This window comes from Liolophura sinensis, chromosome 3, assembly GCF_032854445.1.
Source record: "Liolophura sinensis isolate JHLJ2023 chromosome 3, CUHK_Ljap_v2, whole genome shotgun sequence".
Classification (NCBI taxonomy): domain Eukaryota; kingdom Metazoa; phylum Mollusca; class Polyplacophora; order Chitonida; family Chitonidae; genus Liolophura; species Liolophura sinensis.
Genome location: NC_088297.1, coordinates 25,815,324 through 25,834,735, shown reverse-complemented (window position 1 = coordinate 25,834,735; position 19,412 = coordinate 25,815,324). Strand labels below are relative to the sequence as shown.

At 38.3% G+C, this 19,412-nt stretch overlaps 1 protein-coding gene across 1 annotated transcript in view; it reads right to left on the bottom strand.

Annotated features, from left to right (window-relative positions):
* Window positions 1-18,326, bottom strand: part of LOC135463507 (multidrug resistance-associated protein 1-like) — a 41,589-nt gene extending 23,263 nt beyond the window's left edge. Inside the window, exons 1-15 of the mRNA XM_064740766.1 lie at window positions 18,216-18,326; window positions 16,502-16,678; window positions 16,049-16,177; window positions 15,012-15,140; window positions 12,849-12,974; window positions 12,028-12,089; window positions 9,584-9,721; window positions 8,053-8,331; window positions 6,128-6,320; window positions 5,211-5,531; window positions 4,060-4,197; window positions 3,160-3,306; window positions 2,253-2,337; window positions 1,800-1,866; window positions 1,237-1,363 (exon numbers count right to left, since the gene is read on the bottom strand). Of these exons, the coding sequence (XP_064596836.1) occupies window positions 1,237-1,363; window positions 1,800-1,866; window positions 2,253-2,337; window positions 3,160-3,306; window positions 4,060-4,197; window positions 5,211-5,531; window positions 6,128-6,320; window positions 8,053-8,331; window positions 9,584-9,721; window positions 12,028-12,089; window positions 12,849-12,974; window positions 15,012-15,140; window positions 16,049-16,177; window positions 16,502-16,678; window positions 18,216-18,248 (2,151 nt within the window). The 5' untranslated portion in view covers window positions 18,249-18,326. The remainder of the gene's footprint in view (window positions 1-1,236; window positions 1,364-1,799; window positions 1,867-2,252; window positions 2,338-3,159; window positions 3,307-4,059; window positions 4,198-5,210; window positions 5,532-6,127; window positions 6,321-8,052; window positions 8,332-9,583; window positions 9,722-12,027; window positions 12,090-12,848; window positions 12,975-15,011; window positions 15,141-16,048; window positions 16,178-16,501; window positions 16,679-18,215) is intronic.
* Between the last annotated feature and the right edge of the window lie 1,086 nt (window positions 18,327-19,412).

The window sequence follows — 19,412 nt, the reverse complement described above, 5'->3', positions numbered from 1 at the left end:
CGTTCCTCTGAACTTCCAAATTATTTCTTTTTTTTCCGATTTATAAAAAGATGATAGCGTGAACCAACACGATACATCGTTATAGTTTACCACTCCCTAACTAGACACCAAACATGTGGAAATTATTTTGGTTCACGTAATCATATTTATATATATATTATTTTATATTTTATTATATCGGGTGGGCATAAAAAATGGGCCTTACTTTGACACTCAACATCTCTGAAACCCTCCTACGTCAGCTTCTAAAAAGTTACACACTCAAAAGCCATTATGTTCTAAGTATACAGACCAAATTTCAATTTCATCCTTTACGATCAACCTTTCTGTTCATGGGACCAAAATCAAAATAGAGTCAAAAACGCATGTTCCGGGCATTTCAAAGTGATGTTCTACCTTGTTTTACTTGAAAAGGTGATCGACTCCTTGTCCGCCGCAGACAAAACCATCTTGATTCAGCAAAACTTGCGCCTATCTAGCAGAAGGGTTTCTCTGACACTAGAGCCAGACAATCTTTCCAGACAACACTTGACTGACGCGTGTCACACAGGTGCAGCGCGCGTTCCACTCATGGCACATGACAGGTGATGCAATGTGGGTCACCGGAACGTGCCTTTGGAAGCAATGCAGCATCAAAGTACGGCCCATTTTTTATGCCCACCCGATACATATAAAACGCCTTAAACTAGCAAAATCTGCTTTTGACCCTACTTTTTTCTTGCGATAAAAGAAAAAGTATAAATGGCATCATTCCAATTTTTCACACACATGTTCTCCAGTAACTGTACTTCATATTCAAGTAAGTTTTATTTGTTTTTCTGCATGAAAAAATTACACCTCACTGCTGCACCGAAGTGGGGCGATTTCCTATCTTGTTGTAAGGGGTCCTTTGTACGACTTCCACAGTCGCATGACAGAATGTACACCCTACCACTAGTACATGGTTCCCTTATTAGAAAAGCAGACAACAGTGAGAATTCCCAGCACCCACCTGTCCTACCACAGCCATCAATCCGCCCTTCTCCAAATGGGCATTGATATTATCCAAACCTAAAGTATTTGACCTTGAACTCACCTTGACATTGATCCGTCTTGACAGTTTATTCATCTCTCCCAGCATGGCAGACAACAGTGAGGACTTCCGAGTACCCACCTGCCCTACCACAGCCACTAGTCCACCCTCCTCTATATGGACATTGTTACTATCCAAACATATAGCATTGACCTTGAACTCACCTTGACATTGATCCGTCCTGACACTTTATTCATCTCTCCCAGCATGGCAGACAACAGTGAGGACTTCCCAGCACCCACCTGCCCTACCACAGCCACTAGTCCACCCTCCTCTATATGGACATTGATACTATCCAAACATAAAGCATTTCATATGGTTTTGTTCATTTATTGATAGATTGATCTCTGTTTAACGACGTGCCCAGGGAATTCTCACTTATATGAGTGGAGTCAGGTTTATGGGTGAGAGAAACCACCGACCTTCGCCAGTTACCTAACAAAACTTCCTACACAAAAACGCACCCGAAACAGCGAGAAATGCAATTTAACCCGCGATCTCGCAGCCCATGTATACGTTCTTGAGAACGGCCAAGAAACGCATATTTCGAACGACCTATTCGAAATCCATTTGTTACAATGAAATTCAAATTACAAGTGCAGTGCGTGCTTAAGACGTCATTGTTACCTACTTTGCACAGCAAGCGGTAACGTACGTTAAATGACATAAAACGGAATGAGTGTATTGAGAATTTACCATACAACAGGCATGCAGTAGATCAACTCACCCCTTGAGGCAAGCTCCCATTGTATGGTCCCAAGAAAAGGTTCCATTCTCTATAACAACGGCATCATCTGAAGAAGAAAAAACCGTCGCAGAGTTATGTATCACAATATTTATTAGAGCACATGACAGGTTAAATGTTCATCACAAGAAATCCAGTTGCCATACTTTATCCTACTATCATTTTACCTGAGGTGGAACATTTGTTTAAATGGAATTTAATATGTCATATGCTAATGAACTTTAGCAAAAGCTCGCTGCTCAATGTGAGTTTTGTGAATGATAGGACTGACTCGTGAACACAAGTCTCTAACATGCAAATTTATAACCGTAAGACCTGTTTTCGTCCTACATGAATGTCATGCCCCAAACTGCAAGTGAATGGTTTCTGAACGCTATAAGCCTGTTTTATGTGTGGTAAAGGTGAGTCATTAGCCCGTACTTGATTGGTACAAACCTTCCAGAGAACTCTTCTGCACAGCATCCAAGTCCAGATCTTCATGACATAAAAACTTCGTGATTCTTCTCAAAGACACAAGCGACTTGAAATCAAAGAGGACAGAAAGACACATGTCAATCCACTTAAAAACGGCAATACTCATTTTTGTGTGTGTGTGAAATTACCCTCTGTTTAAGATCTAATATTTACCGCAATGAGGTTAACAATAGCTTTAACACTACTGTGTTTGTGTTTGCTCCGATCTCCAATGTTTACTTTCTCACTACATACGCCTCCGGTATGCAAACATAAAAAAGAATTTAATTACTTGAATTTAATTACCATTCACAACATAAATCAGCCTTGTCTATGCACGTGGTACTGTTCAAAGTTCATAAAAAATATAAGATGGATTGCAATATACCTTTTTCAAACTTTAGAATCATTTTATCACTATTTGTAATACAGGTGCGGTTTTGATATTTACTGAAACGCAGTAATTTGCGCTATTCTTAGTAAATACAGAAACCCTTATTTCATTAGGGAATATGTATTCAGTCAAAACATATCCGGCATAGCTTTTTTAATGAATGGTAACACTTGTTACGATGACGGAAGGAGAAAAAGACATGCGATAACTGTGTCAGACAGGCAGACTGAAGGAGAAAAAGACATGCAATAACTGCGTCAGACAGGCAGACTGAAGGAGAAAAAACATGCGATAACTGAAGGAGAAAAAGACATGTGATAACTGAGTCAGACAGGCAGACTGATGGAGAAAAAGACATGCGATAACTGTGTCAGACAGGCAGGCGGAAGGACAAAAAAATATGCGATAACTGCGTCAGACAGGCAGGTGGAAGCACACACCGACATTACACACTCACGTGCCTAGGTCTTCGTCGGGGCTACTATACGAACTTACCCTGACGAAGTCTGTCAGGACAGTGGGAGTGAGGTTGATGGCAAATCTCAAAATGTTGAGCAGCGAGATGGCCACAAATGCTGTCTGTGCGTCAAGGAAGTGGTCTGATGATGCGTAGATGTAAGTGGCAAAGGTTGCCAAGGAAACCTGAAAGAAATCAATGGTCGCATTTGCCGGGCTGTTAGAATGTCGGAATCTCGGTTGTCGGAAGTCAACGGTTTTGAATATGTAAAATAATAAATGAAATAAAACATTATTATACACTTGATGCAATTGAATACTGTAAATACATATTGTGATTAGAATCACCGACATCTTGTCAGCTTACAAGCCAAATTACCTTAACAAGTGTCCCCATCTTCAGACAGGACGACTGCACAAGTATTTCAATTTTCATATAAGTGGGTTTATTTCAGAATGCTAAGATATATAATACTGAAGAGTGCATGTAGATTTTAACCAAGATCTCCGCAAGTGTAATTCTTCAATCTACTTACAAGTCTACAAGATCCTTATTTCAGTGATTCATGATGCTGTACTTGGAGAAATTTTTCTAAACTGACGATTTAGCAGATTTAAGGGTTATATTGTGTACGCAACAGCAACCTATGTACATTTTTTCGAGAGATCCACGTCCTCTTTTGTTTAACGCAGTTGTGTGGTTTTCAGTAAACACATCTGATATCATGTATGTTATGGTGTTATCAAATATTAAGCACATCAACTGGTATATGTACTTCCATCTCATACTTAGAACATCAAGCAAAAAACAAACGACTTTGAATCATCTTTTATAGACGCTGTGGCATGTTCAACGCACGAGAGGCGTTGCTGAGTAGTATAAACCAAATATACTGAATCTACAACATTGGCACGTGTGAATCGTACAAACCGCTTTACCAAATAAGGAGCGAGAGTCCAGGAGAAAATGCCGAATCCCTGGAGAAGCCCCGCCTTTCGGATGACCTTCAGCTCTTCGTTCCGAATTGCCAGAATCTTCTCTCGGAAGGACAATTCCCAGGCGTAGAGTTTCAGCATCTGACATGATGAGACAGTAGACACACTAATGTAACAAGCTCATACAGTAGCTAACAAACTGCTAATATGTGCTAACCTGTTAAAGAGATAGCACTAATTTAACGATGCCATACAGTAGCTAACAGGTACCCGCCAGGGTGGTAACATGGGACAAATTGCTATTCTCAGTATGCGTTATCTTTCTAAAGAGAAAGACGTAAAAGCCAGAAAAAGAGACAAATTCAATGTCAACGGTCGACTCGTTATCAGCAAGCGATTGTGCAGGTATGAGCTTGATTGGTTTAAATTTGTCAGGACAACTTGATCATACATCAGCAGGAGTGACAGGCGGATCAACGAACGGACACAAGGAGAGCATTTTCATGTCAATGAAGATCAAAACAAAGCGTTTCATAGTAAAAAACAACTGGAAATATTTTAAGTATTGTACAGTTGGTTAGCGCGCTAGCGCAGTGTAATGACCCAGGAGACTTTCACCAATGCGATCGCTGTGAGTTCAAGTCCAGCTCATGCTGGCTTCCTTTTCGGCCGTACGTGGGAAGGTCTGCCAGCAAACTGCGGATGATCGTTGGTTTCGTCCGGGCTATGCCCGGTTTCCTCCCACCATAATGTTGGCCACCATCGCATAAGTGAAATATTCTTGATTACGGCGTAAAACACCATTCAAATAAATAAATAAATAAGTATTGTACATGTACTGAATAGATTTTCCGATATTGTTAACTCCAAGTCATTTCAGCTGAAAAATTCAGAATGGTATAAGCTTTGCATGCACCGTGATCATTAAACTGAAGCCTTCTGATAGACGACAAGTTAAGACTAAGTTCGTGGTAAGCTTATGTCATGCACATTGGTGGATACATGTTATCTGTCTTGGATGGTTCCACAGATGCTTACCAAAGGCCATAGGTTCACTCCTGGCACCCAGAATTAAATCTCATCACCTCCATATAAATGAAAATATTCTAAATTATATCGTTATACCCCAATCAAATCTCAAAAAATCTGAATACCTTTATTCCGTTCAGCACTTCATTCATCAGTTTTATTCGTCCATCTTTGAGCGTCATCTGTTTCTCTTGATACGACTGCGCCTTAGCCATGATTAAGGCGTTTATCGGAAACAGAACGACGATGATCCCGACTCCCGCGAATACTGACGGGCCGACAGTTTGATACAGGAAGTAAATAGAGAGAATGATGAGAAGCGGCCCGGACCATATGGCCCAGAGGTTTTCTAGCAACTCCTCGAATCTGTATGCATCCACGGACATAAGGTTGACGATCTCACCTACCGAGGATTCCTTCCGCGCCAGATTGTTCATAGAGAGAGCCTGGCAAAGAGGAAATTTTGTACGAAATATTGTCAAATTAATTCAGAGAAAAGACAGCAAATAGTATAACCTTTAAAGAGTGGTGGAAACAAACCTATTATATATAAAAGGGCCACAGATATTTTTCTGATGTAACCACGGTAACCGAACAAATTTACTTTAAGCTGGAATGCTTACGAGGCCATGGGATACTTCATACTGGAGAAGCCCAAAACGCGATATCTCGTCACCAGTACCACCCCTCATCTCCCAACTCCACCATTCATATGACTAAAAGGGCAAAAACAGGGTTCGAGTTCTTGGGTTATAGAAATAACTCGCACCTGATTGGTTAAAATTGATAACATGGTAGCGCTTTCGATTTTCCCAGCATGCGCAGTTTTTCTTACTTTGAACGGCTTTTTCGGTTATCTAACATTACAAAAATAGACGTGTTTGCTTTCTTAACTTTATTTCCCATAACTTAACGATGCCTATATGTGTTTGCTTTAAATTAGTGTTGTCTTTTCTTGTTTTTATTGTACTGATGAGCTTATAAACATCAAGTGAAAATTTTATTTCTGCAGTAACACAGTTTTGATATGTAGTTTCCTTACCTTCTTGTATATGGCTGAAATAAGAGCAGCTCGAATGCGCATGCCAATTCGAAAGCTACGATAAAAACACTGCTGTTCAAGAATTATCAAGATAGCGGTAACCATGGTGATGGCGACGGCGTAGGTATATCCCCGCCATGTTTGCTGTCTGACTTTTCCCGGTTTGACGCTGTCCGTGAATTCAATCAGCATTCTGTCGAACAAGGGGGGATACACAGATACATACAGTACATGACACGTGAGAAATATTGACTTGTTACACTGATAAATCCAGTTATTTTAACATTTAACATGACATAGAGAGCTGCATTTACGTTGGACTTATTTGTCAGTGATGATTTCCAGACCATAAATAAATGACAAACTAATTACCTTTGACCCTAGGACTAACATACATGTATAAAGACGAATATAAGAAAATACGAAAAGTACTTACGGCAATCAGTGTATAAAGTAATTCTTTTGTTACAAGTGGGTTATTTGGTTATTCTTGACTAAAATACTGTTCATTGTGGGGACCTCAGACCTGGTGTACATGTAAATGAGGATTTATTCTGAAGTTAACAACAATGACAGACTTACTTAGTTTTGATCTCAGCTCACGTGCTAGTAAGTCAAGAGTCAATTATAGAACTATGTGTACAGGTACCAAAGGCATGGATATGAATCAGACATCAGTGGAGAAACCTCTTCCGCCTAAGGTAATTCAGGCCCTAAGCTGTGTAGTCCAATGTTCAGGCCTGCTTTTGTGATGAGGTTTTTAGGGCAAACTGGTGACGTATTACACAGACATTGTGTGATGACGTTTTTGCACAAGTTATGACTGCAAAAACTAGTGTGTCAAGGTTACTCCATCAAAAGGTTCCACTCAGAGTTTCTTAAGTTTTACAATGAGTATAATTCTTTTGGAAGTTAGTATGGATACAGCGTCCAGAGTCTCTTGCGCTCTGCTTCATGACTGTGTTTAATTCCGCTTAACTCGGAACTAGTGGGTGTGCATTGATCGAGCTGAATTAGATCGCCACGTTGGATATATGGACAGTTGCAATGAAAGCGCAAATGAGACACATACCTTACTACTGACAACTTATACACTATCATGGTACAAAATTTAAATACTGATTTCCCTCATTCGCCTGGAGCAATCCTTGCATCTTTCCAACATAATTGAGAACTGTTGGCTTCTTTTTACATGATTCGGTCCTGATTTCTTACTTTTTATGCTTTCTTAGCTCTTGGGTGGTTTTTGCTAAACGCCGTTTTGGAATGGGTCTTGTGATTATTGACCTGGAACGTCCATTTTGGTTGACGACTGGGATAGGAATATCTGTTTTGACACAAAGATTATTTGTGTTTAAACATTGGTTGAATACAAACAGAAATAACAACTCTGCAGAGTCATTTCTGTTTTCGGGGGGTGGGGGGGGGGGGGGGGTAGTCTAGAGTTTTGTACTTTTTTCCCTTCCACAAATTACACACATACGTCCACACTGAACGCGTTGAGCAGGTGAACATCATTGTGTCATTTGTGAAAAAGCTGGTCAGCTGGTTGCCACGGGCACATTGTTTAATCTGAGCATTACGGTTTCCCCCATTCATGAAACGGATCTCTGTCGTATCTAGGTAAAATATTCTTGAATACTGGTCTAAACAATAATCAATCAATCTATTTTCAGCTCTGCTAGATATGCTAGGCCGGAAACATTTGTATGCTGTCCACATGAAATATGACCTCTGCTAAAATGGCGAAAGGAAAAGCGCTCTGGTTTATAGAAACGATTGTTTTGTTATTTAGGTGGCAAAACTACGACACAGATGACTTTACTACGGGTGATTAGTTCATTCTTTATACGGGATACAGCATACAGGATATCCTGTATGAATGTTAAGTGCCCTAACCATCAGTATCAGTTAATTTCCATTACCTAAGCAGTATTGGGTTGACAAACGTCAGAAGATCTTTGATGAGTTTCAGAAAGTGTGCAATACAAACATCTTTTCCGTAAACTTTGGCGAGCACTTTCAGTAGTGAAGGCTGTCGTTGTTTCCTCTCTGAAATGGTCCCCCCTGTCGGAGTTCTCCCGTTTAGGAGGTGAGTTCTATCATCGAAATCGTCCTGACTGATGTTGATTTCGGGTTGTACCTGGTTAATACCAGAAACTGGCTGAATTCTTCTCACTTTTTCACTCAAACCTGATTTCACCCTGGCAAAATAAACACGCATTTAATGTTACAAGTAAACAAAAGTAGGCTTAACCTGAAAACAACACCCTATTTATAATATTTTTAATGTATGAAAATTTAATTGGTAAAAATTTACATGCTCAGAATATTGAAAAGTTCTCACAGGTAGTTAATGATTTTTTTTTTCATTTCACACTGAATTAAAGAATTTGCATGAAAGACCACGATCAGCTTCACAATTATCCAGGTTGCTGAATCTGGAAGACAAATCTCTGAGCGCGTCCATATGAACTGAGCAGAACTAGGACATGGGGATTGTGTTCAGTACAGTTCCAGTAGCGCGCTACTAAAACCTTTCACCAAGTGAAAATGGTGACAGTGGAAATGTATTGATGTGATCTTTGAAGGATTGGAACAAGAACAGTTCTTCATTGTGCCGTCTATGTTCACAAGAGCACCAAAGGCAAACCACGGACATATTACGGGCTGACCACTGGAATGGGCGAGAAGACTTCCACAGTGTCGAAAAAGCTGTTCAGAGATTCAGACAAAGATAATCAGAAGTTAAGGTAAAAGGAGGTTGAGACAAAAGTTCAACAATTCAGACAAAAGGAGTTTAACAATTCAGGCAAAATATGTTCAACGGTTCAGGTAAAAGAGTTTCAGAATTTGAGGCAAAGTGGCCAAAGGTTGAGACAAAAGTTCAACAATTCAGACAAAAGATGTTCAACGATGTAGACAATAGATTTTCTCAACTTGAGACAAAAGGTGTTCAAAAGTTGAGACAAAAGGTGTTCAGAGATTCAGACAAAGACAAAGATGTTCAAAAACAAAAGGTTGTCAGAGGTTGAGACAAAAGTTCAACGATTCAGACAAAAGGGATTCAAAAGTTGAGACTAAATGTGTTCAGACGTTGATACAAAAGACGGTGAGAATTTCAGAAAAAGATGTTGAAAATTCTGAAAAAAATATGTTTATTCTTTGAAAAATGTTGGTCATATTTATTTATTTATTTATTTATTTCGTTGGTGTTTCACGGCATAGCCTGAGGAAAACCAAGGACCATCCGCTGGTTACGGAAAGACCTCTTCACGTATGACCAAAGAGAAATTGGTGAGAGGCTCTTAAAGTCGTTCTTCTGCGCTAACATGCTAGCCACTCGGCCAATAAGGCCCCAGCGGTAGCCTGAGGTTCGGCCACACAGCAGCCTTCTGTTTACAAACATCCTCTTCAAGGACTGGACAATGTGTTTAAATTCATTGAATAATCTACCTTATATCCTTACACTTGTCCAATTCTCGATACCAAACTCTTTCAAACTTGGGGACAACTTGATGGCATTTGTCAGAGTCTACTAGATCCCATACATCGTCTTCTTCTAACGTCTTTTTATACCCTTTCACAATAAATCTGAAACAGTGCGATGTTTAAGTATATAAAAAAAAATAAAATTTAAATTTAAGTTCACCATATAGTAAAACAAATGTACAAGAACAACACTGTGTATGGAACACCTTTAATTCTGAAGATTTATTAACAAAATTAAAATTAACGCATTTTTTTCGGTTGGTTTTCTTTTCCTTCTGAAAGTTAATGTAAAGTGCTTCAATAAGATTAACTACTGATTGCAAAACGCTGTCACTAATCTATACTAGCTTGTGTTATAGGATTAGGATTAAGTCGTGGTAATCGATCGACATTCTTATAGCAATCGTTCCAGATAAATAAACGCAAGACCAATTTCCAAGAGGGCGTTCTACACAAGATTCCGAAGAACTTAGAAGTGAGTCTATATAATACAATATTAGGATGGTATTATATAAATAGAAAATGTCGACAGTTTTCAATGATGCCTAAAATGGAGGTACACTTTAGCCGCGGAAATTTGATGTACAATGCTAATTTATACCTTATCGTCAACCAAAAATAAACTTTGACTGCGACTGTTCGTGTATCAAGCGTGACGATGATATTCAACAAGATGCATACACACTCCATAGCCCTAAATTAAGCGGAACTAGACACAATTATGAAGCGGAACACAAGAGTTTCTGGACAAACCATTCATATTTACACACAAAGAGAATTACACCCATTGCAAAACTTTCAAAAATCTCAGAACGAACTGGTTTGGTGTAAATGTTATTCTAGTTTTCGCTGTAACCACGTGACCTGTGATCGATGGCTGAAATTGTCACACAACACATGGTATATCTAATGAATGTTATAAGACATGTACGATACAGCTACACGCCATGCGCACAACCCGTCGGTATATTGCTATTCAAGTAAGGATAATTGACAATAAAGCCCTTTAGTTAAAAGTTACAATTGTAACCTGTAATTTGTGACTTCAAATTTGAATTAATTTACGATTCTAGTTTGAAATTACAAGATTAACTTCTAACTAAAAGTCTCTAATGTGAAAGTTGAAACTAACCCTCTGGTTGTAAAAACGGCAGTATGTAGGAATAATTGGATACTGGATTACAAACCTCTGGATCATCTAATCAAAATGTCTGGCATGTTATAGTGGAGTCAATGGCTGTAATCCTAGATACATACGTTATTTACCGATCACTAGCATCTTACATGATTTGGATACTGATTACGTTCATTCCCCTAGAACATAACTCTTTCCGGTATCATCGATTTACTAGTATTTGATTTTATTGGTGTTTTACGCCGTATTTCAGATTATTTCACTTACACGACGGTGACCACCATTATGGTGATAGGGAAACCGGTCATTAGCTGGACTTTAACTCACAGCGACTGCATTGGTGAGAAGCTTCTGTGAGATTGTGCATTGCTAGCACGTTAAACACTCGGTCACGGAGTTCCCCTGCCTTCAACATCGATAAAAATTGTTGACTGCTTCTCTTAAAACTCAACAGCCTATTTTCTTACTTTTTATACTTTCTTCTATTTACGTTGTTTTTGGAAATTGATCAAGAGATTATTGATCTGGGATACCCATCACGTTCGACGATTTATTTATTTCATTGGTGTTTTACGTCGAAACAGACATTCAAATAGCAGCCGTCAACCAAAATGGACGTTCCAGGTCAATAATCGCAAGCCAATTCCCAACACGACGTTTCACACAAACCACCAAAGAACTAAAAAAGTAAGAAAGTAAAAAATTGAGAAGGCATCATGCAAAGAGAAGCAGTTAACAGTTTGCAATGTTGAAAAAACCGCAGAGGTATATTCCAGGCGAATGAGTCACACGAGTATTCAAATCGTGTACAATGCTAGTATATAAGTTGTCGATAATAAAATATGTATTTCCGTTACGCTTTGAAACTTCATATATCCAATGTGGTGATTAAATTCAACACGACGAATATAGTGCCCTAGTTCCGGGTTGAGCGGAATTAGAAACAAACATGAAGTGGTGTGCAAGAGATTCTGCATGGACGATCTATCCGTATGTACTTACAAGAGAATTATACTCATCGTAAAACTTAAGAAACTTAGAGTGAAGGGGTTTGCGGGAAAACATACTAGTTTTTACAGTAATAACTAACAGCGACTGCATTAGTGAGAGGCTCCTGTGTCATCGCGTCGCGCTGGCGTATGCGAATGTCTGTTTCTACACCTGAGCTCTTATTCTTATTTCGAGAAGGGGGACATAATGAATAAGAGGAGGATAACAAAAGGAGAAAAAATGTGACCTTCACGAGGTAATAACAATATCTTATTGTACTTACGGAGTTACCCAAGAAAATGAGAATAATGATGAAAACGAAGCACTTGTTTCCGGTGACTGTTTCTGACAAATACAACAAAAAAGAAAATGGATAAATAAACATTACTTATCTAAATGATTGATCCATCAAATCTATAGAGTTGCCTCACAGCTACAATGTAGGTGATATCTGAAAACATATCAAGATAGTCTGTTTTGTGAAAACGCACCAAAATAGCCTAGTTTGTGAAAGCGCAGCAACATTGCCTATTTTGTACCAAGATAACTCACTTTGTGAAGACGTACGTACATGTATTATGTGTATATTATGTACCAGGGTTGTAACCAACCAAGATTGCTTATTTTGTGATAATGTATCAATATTGCCTGTTTTGTGGCCATGTATCAATATTGCCTGTTTTGTGACAATGTATCAATATTGCCTGTTTTGTGACAATGTATCAATATTGCCTGTTTTGTGACAATGTATCAATATTGCCTATTTTGTGATATTCTACGACAGAGTGCCTATTATAAATCCTTGCACACCTAGTGGTTGAGAACTGATTATAGGAGCTAACCCTAAACAGTAAGGTAAAACTCTACACTCCCACCCATGCCAATCGATAAAATTATCCAGTTTAAGCTTAGGCAAAATTAATTGACTTAAACTAAACACCTTAACAGCCTAAAGAGAGAATGCATATTGTTTAAAACATAATCTAATGTATAAGTCTACCGTAAGTCACCAATCAAACAAAAAATAAACATCCTGTTGACATTGGTTAGGAGCGAGGACATCAACAATAATATGATATATTTGATACCAGCAAAGATACTTACCCGTCTCGTGGGCCGTAAAAATCGTGGTTTTTCAGCAAAACAATGTAATACAAACTGTACAACAACAAAAGCGTAGTCAATATAGAAAATCACAAAATTCACTAACTCATTCTTGTCTTCATATTTCTGGAAAGAGAAGTAAAAATAAGCGAGATTGAAAAATTTCTTTTCAACATATATGTACATAGATCGAAAATAATATACAAGAATGGATTTATTTGTTTGATTGGTGTTTTACGCCGCACTCAAGAATATTTCACGTATGCAACGGCGGTCAGCATTGTGAAGGGAGGAAACCGATTAGAGCCCGGGGTAAGCCACGACCATCCACAGGTTACTGAGAGACCTTCCCACGTATGGCCTGAGAGGAAGCCAGCATGAGCTGGACATAGCAATCGCACTGGCGGGAGGCTCTTGGGTAATTGCACTACAAGAATGGACGCTATGCTATGCTTTGCGAATTTGAGAAGCACGGCATTAAACATCACTCAAAAAAATATATCAATATACAAACAAAACTCACCAGTAGTACGATGGATGTATAAAATGGTACAACTCACCTGTTGTATTATGTCTGTATAAATTGATATAAATCACCTGTTCTATTATGTCTGTATAAAATGGTATAACTCACAAAATTGTATAACTCACCTTTTGTATAATGTCAATATACAAACAAAACTCACCAGTAGTACGATGGATGTATAAAATGATATAAATCACCTGTTGTATTATGTCTGTATAAAATGGTACAACTCACCTGTTGCATTATATCTGTATAAAATGCTATAACTCGCCTGTTGTATTTTGTCTTTGTAAAATGGTATACCTCACCTGTTGTATAATGTCTGTATTAAATGGAACAACTCACCTGCTGTATTATGTCTGTATAAAATGGTATAACTCACCTGCTGTAATATGTCTGTATAAAATGGTACAACTCATCTGTTGTATTATGTCTTCATAAAATGGTATAAGTCTCCCGTTGTGTTATGTCTGTATAAGATGTTATAGCTCACCTGTTGAATTATGTCTGTATAAAATGTCATAGCTCACCTGCTGTATTATGTCTGTATAAAATGGTATAACTCACCTGTTGTATTATGTCTGCATAAAATGGTACAACTCACCTGCTGTAATATGTCTGTATAAAATGGAACAACTTACCTGCTGTATTATGTCTGTATATAATGGTATAACTAACCTGTTGTGTTATGTCTGTATTAAATGGTATAACTCACCTGTTGTATTATGTCTGTATAAAACAGTATTACTCACCTGTTTTATTATGTCTGCATAAAATGGCATAGCTTACCTGTTGTGTTATGTCTGTATAAAATGGCACAACTGACCTGATGTATTATGTCTGTATAAAATGGCATAGCTCACCTGTTGTGTTATGTCTGTATAAAATGGTACAACTCACCTGCTGTATAATGTCTGTATAAAATGGCATAGCTCACCTGTTGTGTTATGTCTGTATAAAATGGTACAACTCACCTGCTGTATAATGTCTGTATAAAATGGTATAACTCTTCCGTTGTGCTATGTCTGTATAAAATGGTATACCTCACCTGCAGTATTATGTCTGTATAAAATGGTATAACTCACCTGTTGTGTTATGTCTGTATAAACTGGCAAAACTGACCTGCTGTATTATGTCTGTATGAATGGTACAACTCACCTGCTGTATTATGTCTGTATAAAATGGTACAACTCACCTGCTGTATTATGTCTGTATGAAATAGTGCAACTCACCTGTTGTATTATGTCTGTATAAAATGTATAACTCACCTGCTGTAATATGTCTGTATAAAATGGCATAGCTCACCTGCTGTATTATGTCTGTATAAAATGATACAACTCACCTGTTGTATTATGTCTGTATAAAATGGAACAACTCACCTGCTTTAATATGTCTGTATAAGATGACATAGCGCACCTATTGTATTATGTCTGTATAAAATGGTATAACTCATCTGCTGTATTATGTCTGTATAAAATGGTAAAGCTCACCTGCTGTATTATGTCTGTATAAAATAGTACAACTCACCTGTTGTATTATGTCTGTATAAAATGGTATAACTCATCTGCTGTATTATGTCTATATAAAATGGTATAGCTCACCTGCTGTATTATGTCTGTATGAATGGTACAACTCACCTGCTGTATTATGTCTGTATAAAATGGACTAATTCCTGCCACTACTTCCAGGAACCAAAAAATCCACAACATTCCTGAAGTGAGAGAGCCTCTCTTAAGATCTATGAGAACTAAGAGAGCAGCAAATATCTGAAATCAACACAAAAACACAAAAAAACAAAACAAAAACAATCAACACGAAAATAAATATTACTATTATAAATAATTTATCGTTTGTACACAAGCAAAATATAAGGATATTACATATTTAATTTTATGAGATTGAGCCAAATCAGGTGTTCTATTGTGGCTAAACGACAAGCAACCAGTCAACCACGACAAGCACCTTGACCAGCAGGCCACGACAAGTACCTTAACCGGTAGGCCACGACAAGCCCCTTAACCAGTTGGCCACAACAAACACCTTAACCGGTAGGCCATGACCACCGACCAATGGTCAGTGTTTTGTTGTCGGCTGGACGTCTTGACAGGGGCAGTTTACCGACCTCCTTTTGTGGTCAGTGATTTGTTGTCTGTTGGACGTCTTGACAGGGGCAGTAGATGGACGTCCTTTTGTGGTCAGTGTTTTGCCGTCTGTTGGACGTCTTGACAGGGGCAGTATATGGACGTACTTCTGCGATCAGTGTTTTGTCGTCGTCTGGACGTCTTGACAGGGGCAGTATATGGACGTCCTTCTTCGATCAGTGCTTTGTCGTCGGCCGGACGTCTTCACAGGGGCAGTATATGGACGTCCTTTTGTGGTCAGTGTTTTTTTGTCTGATGCACGTCTTGACAGGGGCAGTATATGGACGTACTTCTGTGGTCAGTGTTTTAATAGGGGCACTAAAAACACGTCCAGTTTTTGCTAGTCAGTTGGTTGGACGACATTTATGGGATGGGAATGGGATATCCCATAATAGTCTGGTACTTGACGGTACTATCGACCGCTTACGACGTTAAACCGACGGTATAGACGATATTTGGACGTTGACCCGACATCATTGTGCTGTCTGGGATAAATCAATGGTATTAGAAGGTAAACAATAAAGAAATCTCACCATAGTAGCTGCTCTTATGAAAGGAGAGATAATGTCGGCTGTTCCTTCATACTCGCCCAAAGCTGTGTGCCGGGATAATGCCTGTACAGCTTTTACTACGGAGAAAATTGCCACAACAATGCCCAATACCTATCCAGAAAGACAAAAAATTACAGGTTATGGTCGAATATTGAAGAGAGAAGACATGCACAGTTTACATTTCCATGTTACTTAGATTTCTGGCTCTAAATTTATGTGCACATTTTTCAACACTGACATGTTTCGTATTTCCCAAGGCTTGACTGTATTCCCACACATTTGAATCTTCTGTTACATTCACCAAAACCTCTGATCACACTTTTTATTCAGCTTACACCTTAGCACCACACCTTAATTTGCTACACATTTTGAATCTGCTCACACAATTTGGTCTGCTCACACAATTTGGTCTGCGCACATTTATTCTTTACTCACACATTTGGCAACACTCAGTCTACTGATGCGCAAAGGGGGACGACTGCGGGTGTAAATGTAGCATAAGTAGAAAGGGGAGGTAACCCATAGCCAGCCACAGGGAACAAGAACAAGGACTGTATTCTGGAAACACTCAGTGAATTCGGGGTAAGAACTGTTCCAGGTTAGGGAGCCATCCTGAATAAAACGAAAGAATCCCACGCTTAACATAATTTATCCTCTAGAGAATAAGCAAGTGTATCAGATCAGCAATGCATTATACAGATAAATGTAGAATTATACAAACTTTATCTGCCTATTATCTTTGCATATTAAGTTCTAGTTTTTAACACTGTTGGAGTTTTTTCATCTATACCATCGGAATAATATTATCTTTCCGCATCGTAATTAATTAAACTTAATAAGATAAAATGCCCTAATTAAGGTCATATACATACATTTATTATTAACTGTTGCATTAAAGATGGAGAAAACATAAAAAATGACAAAGTTCAGATGAAAGAGTGCGAAAAGTTACTCCTAAATGTGGTTTTCAATACTTTTTCCGATTCTCCCTTAAGGAGAAAAAGACACTTGAAAATAATTTTGTATGGTGGGTATTTGTGACCGCCTTTTGGTATTTATAGTTGTTGTTTAATAATTTCATAAGTAAGGATGTAACACAGGTTTGATAAATATTTTTGCACTAGAATTTGTTCTTTTCAGCTTGCAAATGTATTAAACCTCAGTTTGGATCATATTTATATTTTTAATATATTCATAAATATTATCATAATTTAGGTTAAATGTATATGTTTCGATATAAACAACAAATTTGCATTCAAATAACTTTATTAGACAAGCATTACCTCCTTATGAACATTATTATGCAAAAATGATAAATACCAAAAGTTGGTCCCAAATACCCACCATCGAAAAATATTTTCAAATACCCTGTTAGCTTGAAAAAAAAAATCCCCTAAAATTTTAAAGATCATATTTGCAAATAAGTCTTCATGCTCTTTCATCTGATTTTGGCATCATTTTTATATTTTCTTCTCCTTTGAAGAGCAAAACCCCAGTTATTTTGATTGTATGCATGCATGGATGCATGGATGGGTGGATGTATGTATGTATGTATGTATGTATGTATGTCTGTTTGTTTGTAGGTAGGTATGTGTGTATGTGCGTTTGCGTGTGTGTGTGCGTGTGTGTATGCGTGTATGTGGGGTTTAACGTCGTTCACTTTTTCAGTCATATGACGACGAGGAGTTAATAGGTGTGTGTACATATAATGTGCCTTCATGTGGCAGAGCAGGTCCATGCCGCCAAATATTAATATCTGTCTGTTATTATTTGTTTATTATATTATGTTTATATGTGAAGAAATCATCACATGGACATGTAAAAAGACAAGTGAATGGATGAGTGCTTGGGTTTATACATCGTATTGATAACTTTTTCAGTTATATAACAACATGACTTTATTGTTCAAAAATGTTTTATGACAACGGCCTGGTTGATGTGTGGAGGAAACCAGAGTGCCCGGATGTAAACCTCCGGCCTTCGACAGGCCACTGATTCAAGGCCGCAACCGAAACAGCGAGGGCTGGATTCGAACACACAGCCTCAGTGTTCAAAGGCCTGATATGTTCAGCGAGCCAGCGCTATACTTATTCTTAACCTGCGAGATCCCCTACAAGTAAACGAACATGTGATAACAAATACAACTCACCCACAGAGCATGCGCACAAAACGACCACGGCATGGCTGGTCTATGCTGTTGATCATCGAGATTCCTGGGTATAATGATCACTGGATGTCAGTAACGATTCTCCTTCGTCTATAGTGGACAGCCGTACATGTATCACCGAGTGCGTAACCGGAGCATTTCTATGCTGACAAACATGGGCTAGCGAGATTGTATACAAACCTTTACTTACTACACAAGCTTACCTGTCTTATGCATACCACATGTTTTTCTTATCAGCCGTGGAAGACATAAATACGCCAAAAATATACAAAATCGAAAATCCATCTCAATTCTAATACGAGTTCACAGGATGGCTAAAACACGTCATTAACATAATTTTAAATAAATTCAGAGCCCGGTTTTATGAAAGCTGTTCACATTTTGGGGCTTTTAATGGGATAATTTTAGCTCTGTGATGGGGTGTTTTACGGGTGAGTACGGTACTCGACCTGGTTTCGATATTTCACCACTACAGTAGCATTCTCCGCACAGTGGTGTTGAAGATGACAGATAACGTTCACAGTATTGAAAATATATCCTCTGTGCAGGAGACAACACGCAGAAGAAAACATAATGAACGGTCATCTGGGTCCATGAACAAACAGCCGCGTGTAATATAATTACAACCAGTCAAAACTAACTGTTGTATCTTGTATCTGTAAAATTTCTGTTCTTCCCTCTTAAATAAAACCAGAAATAATTAATATCACCTTTGAATCTCGGTTTTAGCCCGCTTAAAGTGAATGTACTAATTTTCGATCTTACGAAATGCATTAATTAGGCCTACGCCTGTGTATGTTTCAACCAAATTAGACGGTTATCTTGAAGAAAATCAGGCTTTCTCTCAGTCTTTGACGGAAGAGTAGGTTATTTATTTTTTCCTTTGATTGTTGTTTAACGCGAGAATTTTTCATTTTTTATACAACAGAATTTTTGGGCAAGGGGTGGGTGGTGGCAATCGGAATGCCTGTGATAAACCATCAGCATTATACTGATGCACCTTTCCACGTGTGACGTAAATCTATATGTCTACTCTACTAGGAGACTTGTCGACCACTTCTTTTTTTTTGATCATAGGCCCATATAACGCACAGTGCGAGCCTAGGAATCTACAAATTCCAGGTATAAGACCAGGTTTGCGCTAGGGATTAAAAGGAGAGGAGTTTTAACCACCAAACC